The sequence below is a fragment of the Halichondria panicea genome, chromosome 1 (genome assembly GCF_963675165.1).
Source record: "Halichondria panicea chromosome 1, odHalPani1.1, whole genome shotgun sequence".
Lineage (NCBI taxonomy): Eukaryota > Metazoa > Porifera > Demospongiae > Suberitida > Halichondriidae > Halichondria > Halichondria panicea.
Genome location: NC_087377.1, coordinates 13884404 through 13900674, shown reverse-complemented (window position 1 = coordinate 13900674; position 16271 = coordinate 13884404). Strand labels below are relative to the sequence as shown.

Genomic DNA, 16271 nt, shown 5'->3' with positions numbered 1-16271 from the left:
GTATATTGCATGTTGATGGTAACACTGGCATCAGTATAGATGGTGTGAGGCACACAACAGCATTAAAGAGGAAGAATACTGTATATAATTATGTTGTATAAAATGGCTTACTCAGATCCAAAATTTGCTTCCATCATTCCAGCACAATTGAGCTCTGATATCGATAGTAATTATGTTGTAGGGAGTGTTGTAGGAGATGGTTATCTGTACCGAGGTAGTCTCCACGGTGACTGGTGACCCGGAGAGAGGTGTTGGGGACAGATGGTAAGGACATAGCTAGGTGACACACACCACCAGACTGAGTATATAGAGTGTGGAGTCAAATAATTATACATGTAGAAGTTATGCAGAGTATGCATGGCTATATAGGCCAAGAAACAAAAAGACAGGCCTAATAGACTGTTCCCACTGTTCACTGCTGTTAGACAAGGGGCAACTACTGCTCTCACTAGCGTCATCAAGGTCTGGTGAGAGAATGTAATTATATACAGACTGATTTTGTTTTTGTATAATTATATAGATGTGCACTATAATATTATGCATGCATTCCTTGTCTTATCTATACCCATACAATAACAGTAAGCAGATTTTACCTGTGTATACACTCTACTCCCCATCTCAATGTGCCCCATCAAGCTCGGAGAGAGCATTTTGTGGTGATCAAGGAGACTGTTTCTAGCAGCTCAGCCTCTCAGAGGTGAGGCTCACAAACTAACCTGTGTACGTAGATCTATATAGTATAGTAGACCACTAAGTCCTTTTACTTCAATAATGTATACCACATCAAATAAAACTATAATATAATTATACCTCCTCTCAAATCAGTGAAATTTTGTTAAGAGAAGCCTGCATGTGGAAAGGCCATATTTCCGTAGAATACACAAGGCGTTTCTGATTTTTGTGTCACTTTCCATATTACTTAGAACATCATCCCACACACACTATTATCATTATATAAATGACTTAACGTATTTTACTACAGGTATATATCTCCATGCATGGAAAACTTCACCAGAACATTCATCATAATCTTTGTTGTTTGGTATACAAGGTAAAACATGCATGTACTCCATGCAGCTATAACTGATAATATAATACTGGCTGGAACGTATACATAGTTATAGTGCAACAGGTCCGTACGCCTGGTTAGTATTCAGTTCAATCTCATCTTTGGGTGACACCTCCTCATAAACAGGACCAACTGGTGCAGTGGGTCCTATATTAGCTTGTTCTTTAGTTGCTGGAGAGTATACTGCCTTCTTACAAGAGCCTGAGCACAAGTGCATCACTAGGAGTCCAAGAATTGCAGCCACAATGAAAGTTATGACAAAACTTATAGCGATAGCTTCACCAGTAGATAGGATGGCGACTGTAGAACCTGTAAAACAGATAGTCATAATTATTCATTATGGAATAAATAACTCCTAAACCTTCAGTCCTAAGTACACACTTGATTGCCTCAGGCTCAATGCTCCAGAGTCCAGCATTAGTACAATTGATGTTGTTGGGTCCAGTCAATGAGAATTCATTGTCACACTGGTAAGTCAGCACTGTTCCCTCCACCACTGTCTCGTTCAACCTATCATAGTCCACTATAGCACCATTGCACAGCTCAGGAGGAAGAGAGCAGTGCACTATAAAATATGGAAGGCCAAAAAGTACGATCTCAATCAGCGCTGCACATGCACGAGCATTCAACTAATTGGCTACTGAATACTATAGGAATCGTGGAAGGAGACTATAGTCTCATGCATGATATACATGCACCTTACCTGAGGGACAGTCATATGTGGTGGGGTCATGTGACCATCGTCCATCACTCTCACAGGTTGCTAGTAGCGTCTGTCCATTGCAAGTGAAACTAAGAGTTGATCCTACTAGTGCAGGCAGTGGAGGAGCACCATTGATGGTCACTCGGTTGGCAGGTGGTGGGTTAGAGGGGCATGTAACTGCAGTAGACAAAAGTTAGGGTTAAGGTTAGTACAAAGAATTATATACCAATAGCATGAATCATTGGCATGACATCACTGCTCGATCCAGCACAGTTGACAGCTCTGATGGTCACATTGTAGGGAGTGTTATAGGAGATGATTATCTGTGCCGAGGTGGTCTCCACAGTGACTGGTGATCCGGAGAGAGGTGTTGGGGAGATGATGAGGACATAGCTGACAGACACACCACCAGTAGAGGAGGGAGGGTCCCAGTCCAGAGTGATAATGGAGGAGCTGAGTTGGTTTTGAATGAAGGATATGCTTGGATTGAGTGGACGTGTTGGGATAACTGAAAGTTCAATATATAAAATATCAACAGGCTTAGCTATGAAGTATAAATACTCACCAGCAACCATGATGGTTTGCTGTTGCTGTGACGCAGAACTATTGTTAGTAATAGTACAGGTGACATTGCTATCATCCAGTACAGACACTTCACTGAGGTTGATGAGAGTGGACGTCAGAGTTCCACCATCATTGCTTACAAGAACAGCCTCAAACATGATCACTCCAAATTCAAGTGTCCTTGGAACACCAACAACTTGTGAGGGAAGGAAGAAACTTTGCAGTGACGTCCCTGCTGGTGATCGTAGATCCACTTGCCATATCAATGTACCAGGCGAAGAGCATGTGAACAAAACAGCCTCACCAGGACACGCTACACTCGTGTTGGACATTAGAGACGCCTCTTTTTTTGGTAGAGAAAATGACAGCAAATTAAATTTAATAGCTAATGTATAGCAGTACTATCCCCACATAAAAATGATGCGTTAACTTTACCTGCAACAACTAGAGCTGATATTGTGGAGAGACAAAGCAGGAGACGTCTTTGGGCAGGAAATTTCATCCATAGACTAGACGACATGGCCTATCGCCTATATGGTGGAGTGAATACCATAGTCATTCAGTAATGCCTTTTACATAGGATGTATTATAGTGGAACTGACGACTCGACTACTGTTGCTATAAAGTGGTAGATTTAGTGCCTCGAAAATACCACGCCTATGGTGGGTGGTAGAGTAAGCAACCAATTTCCGAACGACACCAGTTTTCGTGTGCCCGTTTGAAGAGACAGTAAGAGCTATCTTCTAGTTTTTTGCATGCACTAATAGACAATGATCAGATCTCGTGCCTACCACAATTAGAAGTAATCCGGTTACTTTACTCTTGCACAGCAGCAGCTCAAAGTCGGTGGTTCGAACATTCAATAAGCGACGTTTGCAACCTATTGGCGACTATAGACTCTTGCGATAGTTTCAAAGCTATGCTACGACTTCAAGAACGACAGAGACTTCTGGTACCTGCCAGGCCTCATACAAACGATCAAAACTCGATCAGAACTGATAAAACCGTGCATGGCAAGGGCAAAAAAACCCTTTTAAGGCTGAGTCAGCATAATTATAGTTTACTTGCGCATGCGCGTGATAGGGTAATATTACAGCCAAAATAATAATCAACACATAAAAATAATCATCAACACTTTATAATTTTCCACATCCACGTTTTGTTCTGCCGCGGGAAGAACCTGTCTTATTCCTGAAGACCTTGTTTGTAACACCTGTACATCGTGAATAAATTTAGTATAATATGTATGTCTGTTCTTTTTTGGCATACTGTGCGACATTACCTTTATCCTCTTCAACATCCGTGCTTGCTGAACTTGCTGAATCAGCTGTGGTGTAGTAAGCACACAAGCACACAACCACACATACATACATTTCAACTGACCTGGGGAGGAAACTGTGTAGGCCTCATGACCATCCCTAGTGTTTAGGTCCGGTGGGTTTGTCACACGAGCTAAATAAGGAAATATCCACTCACATAATTACATTCATTACCATAATTAACAGATCCATGCAAATCGCGCTCAAAATATATACCTCTTGTGGTCGCACCACTACTACCACCACGTCCACGTCCACGCTTCGCTCTGCCGCGGGAAGAACCTGTCTTATTCCTGAGGGCCTTGTTTGTAACACCACCTGTACAATATTATGACATGCAGTACGTTTTTTGCATACTGTGCGACGTTACCTTTATTCTGTTCAACATCCATGCTTGCTGAATCAGCTGTGGGGTAAAGATAATACTGGTGAGCACATACGGAACACAATCACACATACATGTACATGTGCAGACGTTTCAACTGACCTGGGGAGGAAACTGTGTAGGCCTCAAGACCATCCCTAGTGTTTAGGTCCGGTGGGTTTGTCACACGAGCTAAATAAGGAAATATCCACTCACATAATTACAACACAAATATTCATTATCATAATTAACAGATCCATGCAAATAGCGCTCAAAATGTGTACCTCTTGTGGTCGCACCACTACTACGTCCACGTCTACGTTTTGCTCTGCCGCGGGAAGAACCTGTCTTATTCCTGAGGGCCTTGTTTGTAGCACCACCTGTACAATATCGTTGTTTACGGATAAATTTAGTATTATTTTTTGGGGCATACTGTGCGACATTACCCTTATCGTCTTCAACATCCGTGCTTGCTGAACTTGCTGAATCAGCTGTGGTGTAAAGATAATACATGTAGTGAGCACACAACCACACATACATACATTTCAACTGACCTGGGGAGGAAACTGTGTAGGCCTCAAGACCATCCCTAGTGTTTAGGTCGGGTGGGTTTGTCACACGAGCTAAATAAGGAAACACCACAACGATTAACAGATCCATGCAAATAAAAATTATAGCGCTCAAAATGTGTACCTCTTGTGTTTACACCACTACTACGTCCACGTCCACGTTTCGCTTTGCCGCGGGAAGAACCTGTCTTATTCCTGAGGGCCTTGTTTGTAGCACCACCTGTACAATAGTGATATGTAGTACGTTTTTTGCATACTGTACGACGTTACCTTTATTCTGTTCAACATCCATGCTTGCTAAATCAGCTGTGGGGTAAAGATAATACTAGTGAGCACATACGGAACACAATCACACATACATGTACATGTGCAGACGTTTCAACTGACCTGGGAAGGAAACTGTGTAGGCCTCAAGACCATCCCTAGTGTTTAGGTCCGATGGGTTTGTCACACGAGCTAAATAAGGAAATATCCACTCACATAATTACATTCATTACCATAATTAACAGATCCATGCAAATAGCACTCAAAATATATACCTCTTGTGGTCGCACCACTACCACGTCCACGTTTCGCTCTGCCGCAGAAAGAACCTGCCTTATTCCTGAGGGCCTTGTTTGTAGCACCACCTGTACAATATCGTTGTTTACAGGTAAATTATTTTTTGGGGCATACTGTGTGACATTACCCTTATCCCCTTCAACATCCGTGCTTGCTGAATCAGCTGTGGTGTAAAGATAATACATGTAGTAAGCACACAAGCACACAACCACACATACATACATTTCAACTGACCTGGGGAGGAAACTGTGTAGGCCTCATGACCATCCCTAGTGTTTAGGTCCGGTGGGTTTGTCACACGAGCTAAATAAGGAAACACCACAACGATTAACAGATCCATGCAAATAAAAATTATAGCGCTCAAAATGTGTACCTCTTGTGTTCACACCACTACCACCACCACGTTTCACTCTGCCGCGGGAAGAACCTGTCTTATTTCTGAGGGCCTTGTTTGTAGCACCACCTATACAATATTGTGACATGTAGTACGTTTTTTGCATAGTGTGTGACGTTACCAAAAGTACAAAAATATTCGGAGAGTGTCTCAGCGGAAGATGCCTTGACTCTAGCCACTGACAGACAAGAGGATGTCTTTAAAGAGACTTCAGGATGTCGCTTACAAAATCTAGCCCACCAACCATGCGTAACAGAAGAGGCACCAGTCTTTTCTTTGTTTTTTCGGATCAACATTGTTTCAACTAGAGACAAAACCTGTAATCTGGTGAAAGGATACCCAATTTCGGCTGACTTGATGAGGAAACACACTAACAGAGCCTCTTCTTCGACCGTGAAATATGTCTTTGGTCCACTCCTGCTCCCTGGCAAAACTCTTCCTGTGGCATTGTCATATAGAGTTGTCTTTGGTATACCATAGTCAGCGGCAGCTCTGGAGACAGCAACCCCTTTGTGAATAACCGCATCGAGAGCTCGTTCCATGCTTCGCTTGCTCCAGGGGCGATATTTTTCCGGCCTGCATGCTCGTACTTTCTTATACTGAGGCGTACGCATGGGATCAGAATCAAACGAAAACACTCTATCGCGGAGAGGGGAACATCTCTTTCCGAGGCCAGGTAAACAGAACCTAGATATATAAAGGAAAAATGTATGCACCCTTGCAGATCTTGATATCTCACAGTCACTGACCTATTTAGGCTATTAGTTTCCATTCTCAAGCATCTCAAGTGCAGTGAAGGTGAGCTTCTTCTTCCTGTGAGCACGTGGCTGGATCTCATGTGCAGGCATGCTGACTCAGCACTATACTAGTCCTTACGAGGCCTGGCAGGTACCAGAAGTCTCTCTGTCGTTCTAGAAGTCGTAGCATAGCTTTGAAACTATCGCAAGAGTCTATAGTCGCCAATAGGTTGCAAACGTCGCTTATTGAATGTTCGAACCACCGACTTTGAGCTGCTGCTGTGCAAGAGTAAAGTAACCGGATTACTTCTAATTGTGGTAGGCACGAGATCTGATCATTGTCTATTAGTGCATGCAAAAAACTAGAAGATAGCTCTTACTGTCTCTTCAAACGGGCACACGAAAACTGGTGTCGTTCGGAAATTGGTTGCTTACTCTACTCCGTGGATCCATTCCGTACGCCGTACGTACGTATACTGGCAGTGGCGGATCCAGAGGAGGGTCCATGGGGTCCCTTGACCCCCCCTTTTGAAGTTAACTTTAGAAGGCTTAATGACACCAGCTAGCTATTTATCAGTTTTTTGTAGCTATTGTAATTTGATTCAATGATTGTACCTGTTGTTTTGATGTATCAACTTCCAAATGAGTGTTCAGGTTAGCCTAGGCTAGCTAGTTGACTGTTTGTGGCAGCTAGCTAGCTAGCTAGCTCTATGCAAGTCTATTATGGGACTTCCCCTGGCTGAGTATGGGATTTCCCTAGTCACGTGTGACCGGAAGTGGGCGTAACCCTAACAAATTCGTGCTGCGCGCGACTTTCACTACTCGCGCTGCGAGCTAGTTAGTTTGGAACCCCCCCTTTCATTTTTCCTTGATCCGCCACTGACTGGATACTGGATTCCTGGATTAAATAATTATCTGCTGCGTGGTCTGTTACGTTTAGCATGGCTGTGTTCTTCATCTTTTGTGTAAGTCAATATATCTAATGACCACTGCTCTTTATGAGATGAATGGTGAAATTGAAATTAATTACACATTATATACATGGCATGACAGTAAATGTGTTTATACTGCAATTACAGCGCCACTCAAAATTCGGCCATAATCATAGCACCATTTAAATTTATAATCATGTTTCGCAATTATAATAATTTTTTCTTGCGCTGTAATTACACCAATTACGGTATGTGCCTATAGTCTTTATGAGTTTCTACAGATTTCTGCAATCGCTAACTTGGTAACAAACAGTGATGGTAAGAGTGCATACAGTATACATTATTATTCAAGCAACACTTCTGGTTCAACTGCAGGTCAGTTAGTCACACTAACGCCACCTCCTGGATCATTCTATTGTGATCAGGTACTCCTCCCCTTCTTACTTAGAAATTGATATCTCTGAGGTGAATGTGACGTGCCAAACTGATGTCCCTGGCTCTCTTAATGAAGAAACATTGATCCGTTCTGGTAAGTTGTATACCACATGTATAAGTACTGTATTTACTTGATTAAACGCCCGGGCGTTTATTTCCTAGCAACATCTGTATCAACATCCCATCTCGTTTAAACGAGATGGGCGTTTATTCGAAACGGGCATTTATTGTTATGTCTACTTCAAACTTCAAGCAATTATTATGCTATTCTTGGCTGCTGCCACAGCTCTCAGCTTAAATCTTAAGTCGTAGGAGTGTTTTCCCTCTGTGTTGGTATCTCTCTCTTAACTATTATCAGGTGCTGCCATGCTTGCAACTGGGTCCACGTGCTACTTCAGTGAGGATTATAACGGTCGGACATCGGTCAAAACTGATCAGTATATAGCTAGATGACAGACCAGAGACTCCAATGTTCGGTCACAAATTGACCAGGCAGAATTATCACGTGGCTTATGTTCAATAAGAAAAAAACGGAAAATGTCATGTTCAATAAGATAAAAATGGAAAATATCACGTGATTGATTGAAATACCGTATACTGTATTAATTTATCGGATAGCAAAAAATAATCATTTTGGAAATATCGTCCGGGTATAATTGGAACAGATTTTTATAGAGCATGCATGCGAAGTGTCCGGAATAATTAGAACAAGCAAGCAGCTGCATGCGAGCTAGCTAAGTTTAATAGAACAGGGTATATATAGGACTGAATAGTTGCACTAGCTATCTAAAACTAGCTACTCAAAGCTATCTAACTGCAGCACTCTAAGTCTTACTTGCCGTCTATGAATGGTAACTCAACTTTTCAAGGTAGATGTCCGGATATTTAGAACAAATGTAATATTAAAGTAGTGGAGTGTCCGTTGTATTAGAACAACGAAAATTTCCCAAAAGAGTGTTCGGGGTAATTAGAAGTGTCCGATAAATTAGAAGATATACGGTAATTATGTTCTATTTATCGGACAGCAAAAAAATACTTATTTTGGAAATTGTCTAGAACAGAGCATGCATGCCGTAGTGTCCGGAATCATTAGAACAAGCAAGCAGCTACATGCAACACTATAGCTATTTAAAACTAGCTACTCAAAGCTACAGCACTCAAAGTTTTGCTTGCCGTCTATGAATGTAACTCAACTTTTCAAGGTATTGTCCGGATATTTAGAGCACTGGAGTGTCCGCTGTATTAGAACAACGAAAATTACCAAAAGAGTGTCCCATGCATGATATACAGTAGCCATTTTTTTTGCTATTTTTTTATTTTATGTACATGCTATGATATAGCTAGCTGTGCATGGCTACTTTTAGAAACAGCCTCAAACATGATCACTCCTGATCCAAATGTGTCCCTTCGACCAACTTGAAAACCAAGGAAGATTGTACTTTGTACTGACATCAACCCAGACTCTGCTGGATGATCCACTTGCCATCTCACTATAGTACCAGACACAGAGCATGTGAACAGAACTGCCTCTCCAGGACACGCCACACTCGTGTTGGACACTAAAGAGCCTCTGTTTAAATGGTACAGGTTCAATCACACATGTAGCACAATCCTTACTCTCATTTTATACCTCCTGTCTGAGAGTTAATCATAAATGCTATTAACAGAAGATACTTGATCTGAATTGAATTGTGTATGAAGAAAATTGACATCAGTGTGTCTCTCAGCATCACTTTCTCTATAAATCCTTTGTTACCACCATAAAGTTCACCACTTTTTTTTATAAAGCCCAAAAGCAAAATGTATTGTCTTGTGTATAGATCTAGATATCTAGTTTCAGATAGAGCTAATCATGAGCTAATATGGACTCGCAAGCAATCGCCTTCTAGTCTCGTGATACCACCAGCCAGTTCTCATTAGTGTGGTAGGAAGCTAGTGTATGTAAAGATCATTAATGAAACAGTTGCTAAATTGCTATATGTTGAGTACATAATGTTATAATTGTACATTATACTTTTATGTACCTCTCCTAGCATAATTATGCATGTAGTAAAGAGAATGCAAATGGAGTAGAAGCATGTCTGGAAATGAAATGTGCTTGGAAACACACTGTCTTGTCTTTTAATGAGTGTGGGTGTTTGTTTAGCCAGCTGCTGTGATCATGCATAAAGGAATTGAAAGCAATTAATACAATCGTAACCATTTTGATAAACAAACAAACACTTAATTCAGTGCAATCAATTCAATATAGCTACTCATGTTTTGGCCTCTAAGATAATTATGATAGTCATTTAATCACCTTGATTTTCTCAGTTGTGTCCATAAGCCAAAATTAATTAATGTGACAAAATTCAAGGAATTATTTAAGTTGTTCATGCACTTTTTCTTTTTGGTGATATATTATAACACTATAAACTATGACTCTATACGACAAATCAGTGTCACCATAAACAGACTGCCAACAAAAGTTTCAGCTATATACCGTATATAGCGGAAAATTTTTGTGGGGTGCAAAATTTTGCGTTTTTCGAGGGCAGAGTAGTTAATGCGAAAATTAAAACTAGGATAAACTCCCACGCACCGGTATTTCACATGCAAAGCTATTGGTGGGTGTGGTTTCCTGGCATTGAAACGCGAATATTAGAACCCACACACATTTCTGCTGAGGGCTCTGGAGCCAAATAACGAAAATTTGCACCCGCGAAAATTTCTCGCTATACGGTATATAGGTCCAAAACCAGCAGTACCTGCTACCTATACAGTAGTCTGTAGATGTAGTAGTGAATCAAAGGTCCCAGCTAGGGTCAGGGGACTGAGCTTGGGTCCGATACAGGAGATGTATAATTGCATAGTGATGGTAACACCGGCAGCAGTATATTATAGATCGATTGTGTGGGGCATGCACACAACAGCATTAGGAGGAGGAATACATTTATAATTATGTTGTCTTACCCGATACAAAATTTGCATCATCTTTCAATTAGCACGGATGTCAGCTCTGATAGTCACATTCATTGCAGAGAGTGTTGTATATATAGGAGATAATTATCTCTGCCAAGGTAATCAGGTTCCACAGGGACAATAACTTGGAGATATATATAGATGGTAAATAATGACATAGCTATAGCTGATAGAAACACTATACTATAAACTTAGTCTTGTGAAGCCACTATCGGAGTTGATGGAGAAGTTGGAGACTCTATTATACAGCATTATTAATTTTGTTTTGGCTCACTCACCAGCAACTGTGATTGATTGTGACTCAGGCTGCTAATGTTCCTCTGCTAGAAAAGGTGACAACACTGCCATTCAGAAAGGGCACCTCAGTGATGGTGGTGAAGGTGGAGGTATATATACGAGTACCATTACTGGTGTCAGCCACTGCAGCTTGAAATGGAGATGACAGATAAAATATAGATAAAGAAGACCTATTCTGAACCGTTCTATCCTGTATGCTGTCCATGGTACCCACCCAGGGCTTTGTCTAAGAGAGTGCAGACCCTAAGAACAGAAAATGGAGATGTTTTCGTCGAAAAGAGCCTATTAGAAGCTGATCTGAGATGACCAGGAGAGCAGATATTATGATCAAACTGAACGATTCGTTTGGTACGTATACGTATGGCTGTGCCATGTAAATGGTATAGCTGAGGGCACTTAAAAAAAATGCTTGGTAGATCTCCTACCGACAAACTGCCGACAAGTGAATCGTCAGCAAGCATTGAGTAGCTATATAGGACTTTGATTTTATCCAATCAAGTTAATTTTTTCACGTTGAACTGTATAATTATAATGTTAAAGTTGCTGACTCACAAGTAATAACCTTCATATTGCCAGGGCTTAATTGCAATTGGGCACACTCCCTTTTGATATTGTCAAACAAAAACGTCATCCCCCAAGATGTGAAGCCTGATGAGGATCTAATATCACAAAAAAATTCCGGCATAACTTACATGGCTTCCATTCCAAACCCTGTTTTGTTATCGTTACTTAGAACGCAACCTGAATCAGCCGACTTTAAAAATTCCTCTCCAAATTCAGAATCCTTTTGAATTGTGGAAGGCTGCTTTGGTTATGATCCGGATGATAAGACAAAGCATTAGACGGTATAATGGCTCACCTGCGGCTTGCTCCGGCATTGGATTAGGTGATGCGTGGTGAAGGAACATATTGACTTCAGAGTCTGTCTCAAATGCAAGTCTTTCACTGGCGGAGAATACAGGGAATATTGGGGGGCCTTCTGCAGCACAATTATTTTGTCAGCTCTATCGATTTCGTCAGTGCCGTCGACTTCTTCAATAAGTTTTTTCAGCCAATGTTCGCTTCAGTTTAGGTAGATAGACAATTTACTAACATACTATAACTGCTGATTCATTAGCCCCTTTCTAGGGAGGTAATGACTTCGCCTGCATGCACTGAATGCAACTCAAGATTTGATGTTGCGGCCAATGTTTTTTGGGGTGGTCGATTTGAAAGAGCATTTTTTAATGTAAGGGTTTTCAACCCATGCGCTCGATCAAATACAGGCCACTCTGCAAGCAACCTATACAGGCGCCACAAACAAAAGAACGGGAATAATACGACCAGAGAATGAAAGAAATTGAACACTCAACATTCACTCCGGCGGTCCCCTGGTATTATCAGTCTCGGGAGGAAAGGGAAGATCGGCTACTATACCTTCTACAAGTGATTAGCAGGACACCCCCTACATGCAAAGCGTTATTAAGATGTAAGCTAAGTTCTCTCTGTTAAGATCCACCATCTTGGCGATCAGGTGGGCCAGGTCCATTAAACACGGAGCACTCCATGAGCCCATTTTTTTCCAGTCCGCAGAAAGACACCTACAAGCTACTGATGTTTAGGTCTAGTAGCATATCCATGCATAGCCTCGATCCCAGGCCGAGTTTTCGCTTTTATAACGGTTAGGCGAACAACTAGAACCAGAGGATGGATCACAATGATCTGAGATAATAATTTCCGAGAAAGAATTTCTGTGTCCGGAGGTTGTGTCTATAATTTATAGTAGCTGCATTAATATAATAGTACCCTGAAGTGGAGTAAATGTAACATACTGGTTATTTGAATGACTATAATAACCGTATATAGTTGTAGTATAAACCATGTTTTGATACAAGTATAATTATGTCATACTACATCACATTTTAAGTGGGTGCATAGGTGTAGTGGTCAATTATGCTATTAGCACACACTGACACAGCATGTGTTGTGGTTTGTACTGATACCTATAACAGTGCACAACTAGTGCTAGTGACGTTTTTAGTAGAATGGAATGTGCGTGGGAGTTGGTGTACTCCTCTTTATGAACTCTGCCTTGATAAGAATCTATAGGGGGTGTATTGGGTTTCTTGTCTCACGCATCCCACTAAGGAATGAAGGAAAAGAAGCATACTGATCCACCATAACAGCAAGTGACAATTAAGTGGAAATTGCGATTATTTTTCCCGTATACTCCTTCCCATGCATTGGCATGCAATCAGCTCCAAATCTGATATTTGGCAGGATTTATATTTTCGAGGGCAGCCTGGAATCGAGGCAAGACATCACTATAGCCCACTCAATTTCACAGGATGTTGACAGTGCATGAGAGTTAATAGCTAACTTGCAAAGGTGCATTAATAACTATCATAGAATATCTAGTCCCAGATGAACTTGGTTAGAGTTCTCCTCCTGGCTGGCTTTAGCACTGCCAGTGCCACTGGTAAGAACGACTCCATCATTAGAATGTCCGCATTGAATGCTTTGTAAAGCCCAATATTCAGTGAGTGTGGAGAGACCATGTCCAATGGATACAGTCACTTTCACCTGCACTGCTGCTGGAGATGCCTTGAGATGGGAGCCGTCAGATGTGACTAGCATCACTATCCTCTCCACCTCTGATCTCAATGTACCCATCGGTGTATCAGGTTACACTGTGACACTGATTGCAGCTGATGACACTATATTAACATCTAATCTGTCAAGAACAGCAAAGAATGGGATCACTGTGTCCTGTGTGGGGTTTGTGCCTACTCTAACTACCATAGGATCTTCAACAATTAATTTGGTTGGTGAGTTGCATGCATACATGTAGTTATAAATAATGAATTGGCCGCACTTTAGCCCGGAGGTCTTTGCGCAATGGGTCATCCCCCTTATAGATTTTCCAGTACCACCTTCCACCATAAGACACTCCACTCTGAGCAGCTCAGCCAATGAAGTTAGTGTTCCTGTACAGTGGGACCCTACTGATACTGGTGATAGAGATGACCTCACCTACACAGTGACCGTCTCACCTCCGGCCCAACTCTCTGCTACTGTCCTCACATCCACCTCTGTTACTGTGACTGCTCAATACAATGTGGACTACACTGTCAGTTTAATGGCTATCAATTGTGCTGGGAACAGTACAACTGTTGAGTACAACTTCAGGATTGGTACTATATAATGTAATCTTTTCCCTATCAATTAGTACGCACCATTTTCCTCTCAGAAATCTGTCCTGTGTTAACTACTGACCCCATGAACGGAGCCTTTGAAACAGTCACTAGCAGATTGCCAGGATCTGAAGTAATTGTCCAATGTGATGCTGGGTTTGGGTCTCCTAATACTATGGTGACATGTAATGGTCAAACACTGATGTGGAGTCCTGACCCTGAAGCTATTGTGTGTTCACCAATAATCCAGCCTCCTCCTTCAACTCGTGAGTTATAAGAATCTTCTAAGAAGCTAATCTAGCTAGCTCTCTCTTCGCTTATAATTTCATGCAGGTCCTCCAATGAGGTGCACTGTTCAACTAGGCCCACCACAGAACGGTACCATTAGTGATCATTCTGTACCAGCTGTTCCCGCTACACAAGTTACATTCCAGTGTGACAATGGACTGTTCCCTGAAGGGATACTGACTGCCACCTGTCTAGCTACAGGAGAATGGGACAAGAATCCGGGGGAGATTATCTGCAGAGGCAAGTTTATATTCATCACTTGTATTCATGTATCTACATTGATCTGGATCCACTTACACAGCTCAACCTCTCACCTTATTCACTCGTACTGACCTTGGTACTGCTGTTTCCGTTAGTGTGGTTGTCACGACAGCTCTGTTCACGATCATTGGATTTGGTCTTGGACTCCTGATAATGTATTTGTTCATGCGGAAGAAAATTGTGTATCTCCTAGCTAAGAAGCAAACTAACGTTGGACCCACTGTACCAGCTGGTCCTATTTATGAGGAGGTGTTACCCAAAGAGGAGATTAAACTGAACTCTAATCAAGCATATGGACCAGTGGGACTGTGAACAGTCAGTTTGATCATGTGACTTAAGGTAGCTATAACTGTGCATTAATTGCTATTCGCTGCAGTTATTTTGAGAATAATAATTATTACAAGCAATAGAACATGCATGCAGCATTGGAAACTCTGGTCATTAGAAAAACCAGCACGTGTTTTGTGGTATATCTATAGATATTATCAAGAGTTGTAGTGAACTCTTGATATTATTAAATAATTGGAAGCCATGAACTAAAACTAATTGAACCATGGTCTAATTGCATAGCAGATAGGAAAAGTGTATGGTGTAGTAATCAGGCCACAAGGTATTTGCAATGTGAGAAATTGGTAGAATTGGGGGAAACACCAAAAATGCTGAAACAAAAACTTGGGCTTACAAATCATTCACATGTATTTTTTGTGATGATTTTCCCCAGAGTATGGCATTTCAAACTTGTGATAATGTTCTTATGGAATTTCAAGCAACATGGATTTTCAAACGATTTAGCACGCAACGGCTAGCAAAACGGACAGGGCCAGAAACTATACATATAACTTGCACACAAAAAGAGTATATATACTATCAGGAGCACATAAAGGGAAGGAGCATCTAACTCCCTATATACAGTTACTCATAGCTGTTGTCTAAGCAGTGTATATAGTACAAGCTGACAAAACCACAACACAGCAACATTTCTCTTACAAGTGCTGCATGGTAATGATATTCACATATTTCACAACTACCGTAGTGCTCCTTCCCTTTATGTACTCCTGATACTATGCAGCGGAATCGCGCCTCTGTATTGGAAGTAATAAAGAGAACTGAATGTTGAAAAAATTACGAAGAGAATAAATTTGTCAATAATTGGAACTAATTAACTATAAACTCAGCTTAGTCAGCTACCTTGAGTTCAGACTTTTCCAGCTCTCATCTCAACATCTCTAAAAGAGAAAGTACGTACCCAAAAGCAAACATCGCCTCGATACGAAATACACCGCCCGTGCACTTTTCTCCTAATGCTGAGAAACATCAATATAAGCACTGGCTCTGGCCTTTCTACAAACATTATTAAACTATCAGGCGTACGGTGTTTCTGATAACAGAATAAATTGAGGAATCAAACCCGTGGTCACAAGTTGTGGTGGTGTTAGTGCATGCATGTGATCTGGAAGAAATCGCTTCAAATAAATCAAACAGTCCACGACTATCATGAACTGAATTTCTCTGACCATCTTCCAAACTCGATGGTATATAATTATACTTAAAGTATAGATCACCTGTCCGAGACCATGACTCAGTACTGCGGGCCCAAAGTTAATTGGAATCTAACAATTAAGGCAGTAGCTATAGGACTACCAA

General features: G+C 41.3%; 3 protein-coding genes across 28 annotated transcripts in view; 1 reads left to right on the top strand and 2 right to left on the bottom strand.

Annotated features, from left to right (window-relative positions):
* LOC135348976 (uncharacterized) overlaps nucleotides 1–16271 on the top strand; it is a 64244-nt gene that overhangs the window by 16408 nt on the left and 31565 nt on the right. Inside the window, exons 1-5 of one of the 5 annotated variants that reach the window (XM_064547437.1) lie at nucleotides 12057–13363; nucleotides 13413–13712; nucleotides 13803–14078; nucleotides 14135–14344; nucleotides 14412–14606. The exons of 2 other annotated variants lie outside the window; for them this stretch is intronic. In XM_064547437.1, the coding sequence (XP_064403507.1) occupies nucleotides 13309–13363; nucleotides 13413–13712; nucleotides 13803–14078; nucleotides 14135–14344; nucleotides 14412–14606 (1036 nt within the window). In that variant the 5' untranslated portion in view covers nucleotides 12057–13308. Of the gene's footprint in view, nucleotides 1–9912; nucleotides 13364–13412; nucleotides 13713–13802; nucleotides 14079–14134; nucleotides 14345–14411; nucleotides 14607–16271 lie in introns of those variants that run through there. 2 more of the 5 variants (XM_064547427.1, XM_064547420.1) reach the window with 2 other exon arrangements.
* On the bottom strand, nucleotides 997–2468 carry LOC135349565 (beta-2-glycoprotein 1-like). Its single transcript, XM_064548102.1, has 5 exons — nucleotides 2338–2468; nucleotides 1999–2225; nucleotides 1773–1949; nucleotides 1431–1634; nucleotides 997–1378 (listed from the first exon to the last, which is right to left on the bottom strand). Exons 2-5 carry the CDS (start codon nucleotides 2018–2020, stop codon nucleotides 1119–1121), a joined length of 663 nt encoding a protein of 220 aa, XP_064404172.1. The 5' UTR covers nucleotides 2021–2225; nucleotides 2338–2468; the 3' UTR covers nucleotides 997–1118.
* Nucleotides 2540–6731, bottom strand: LOC135348079 (ankyrin repeat domain-containing protein 36A-like). Of its 22 annotated transcripts, XM_064546291.1 has the most exons (20): nucleotides 6293–6722; nucleotides 5665–6230; nucleotides 5523–5612; nucleotides 5384–5452; nucleotides 5277–5312; nucleotides 5128–5217; nucleotides 4976–5044; nucleotides 4859–4894; nucleotides 4713–4808; nucleotides 4574–4642; nucleotides 4466–4510; nucleotides 4304–4399; nucleotides 4143–4211; nucleotides 4026–4061; nucleotides 3872–3973; nucleotides 3720–3788; nucleotides 3619–3663; nucleotides 3517–3549; nucleotides 2772–2866; nucleotides 2540–2679 (listed from the first exon to the last, which is right to left on the bottom strand). In XM_064546291.1, the coding sequence occupies exons 1-19, from the start codon at nucleotides 6379–6381 to the stop codon at nucleotides 2835–2837; spliced, it is 1737 nt and encodes a 578-aa protein (XP_064402361.1). In that variant the 5' UTR covers nucleotides 6382–6722; the 3' UTR covers nucleotides 2540–2679; nucleotides 2772–2834. The 22 variants fall into 22 exon arrangements, with proteins under 22 accessions (XP_064402361.1, XP_064402322.1, XP_064402346.1 ...); XM_064546252.1 differs by having other exon boundaries at nucleotides 3472–3549; nucleotides 3619–3788; nucleotides 6293–6724; XM_064546276.1 differs by having other exon boundaries at nucleotides 3619–3788; nucleotides 6293–6723.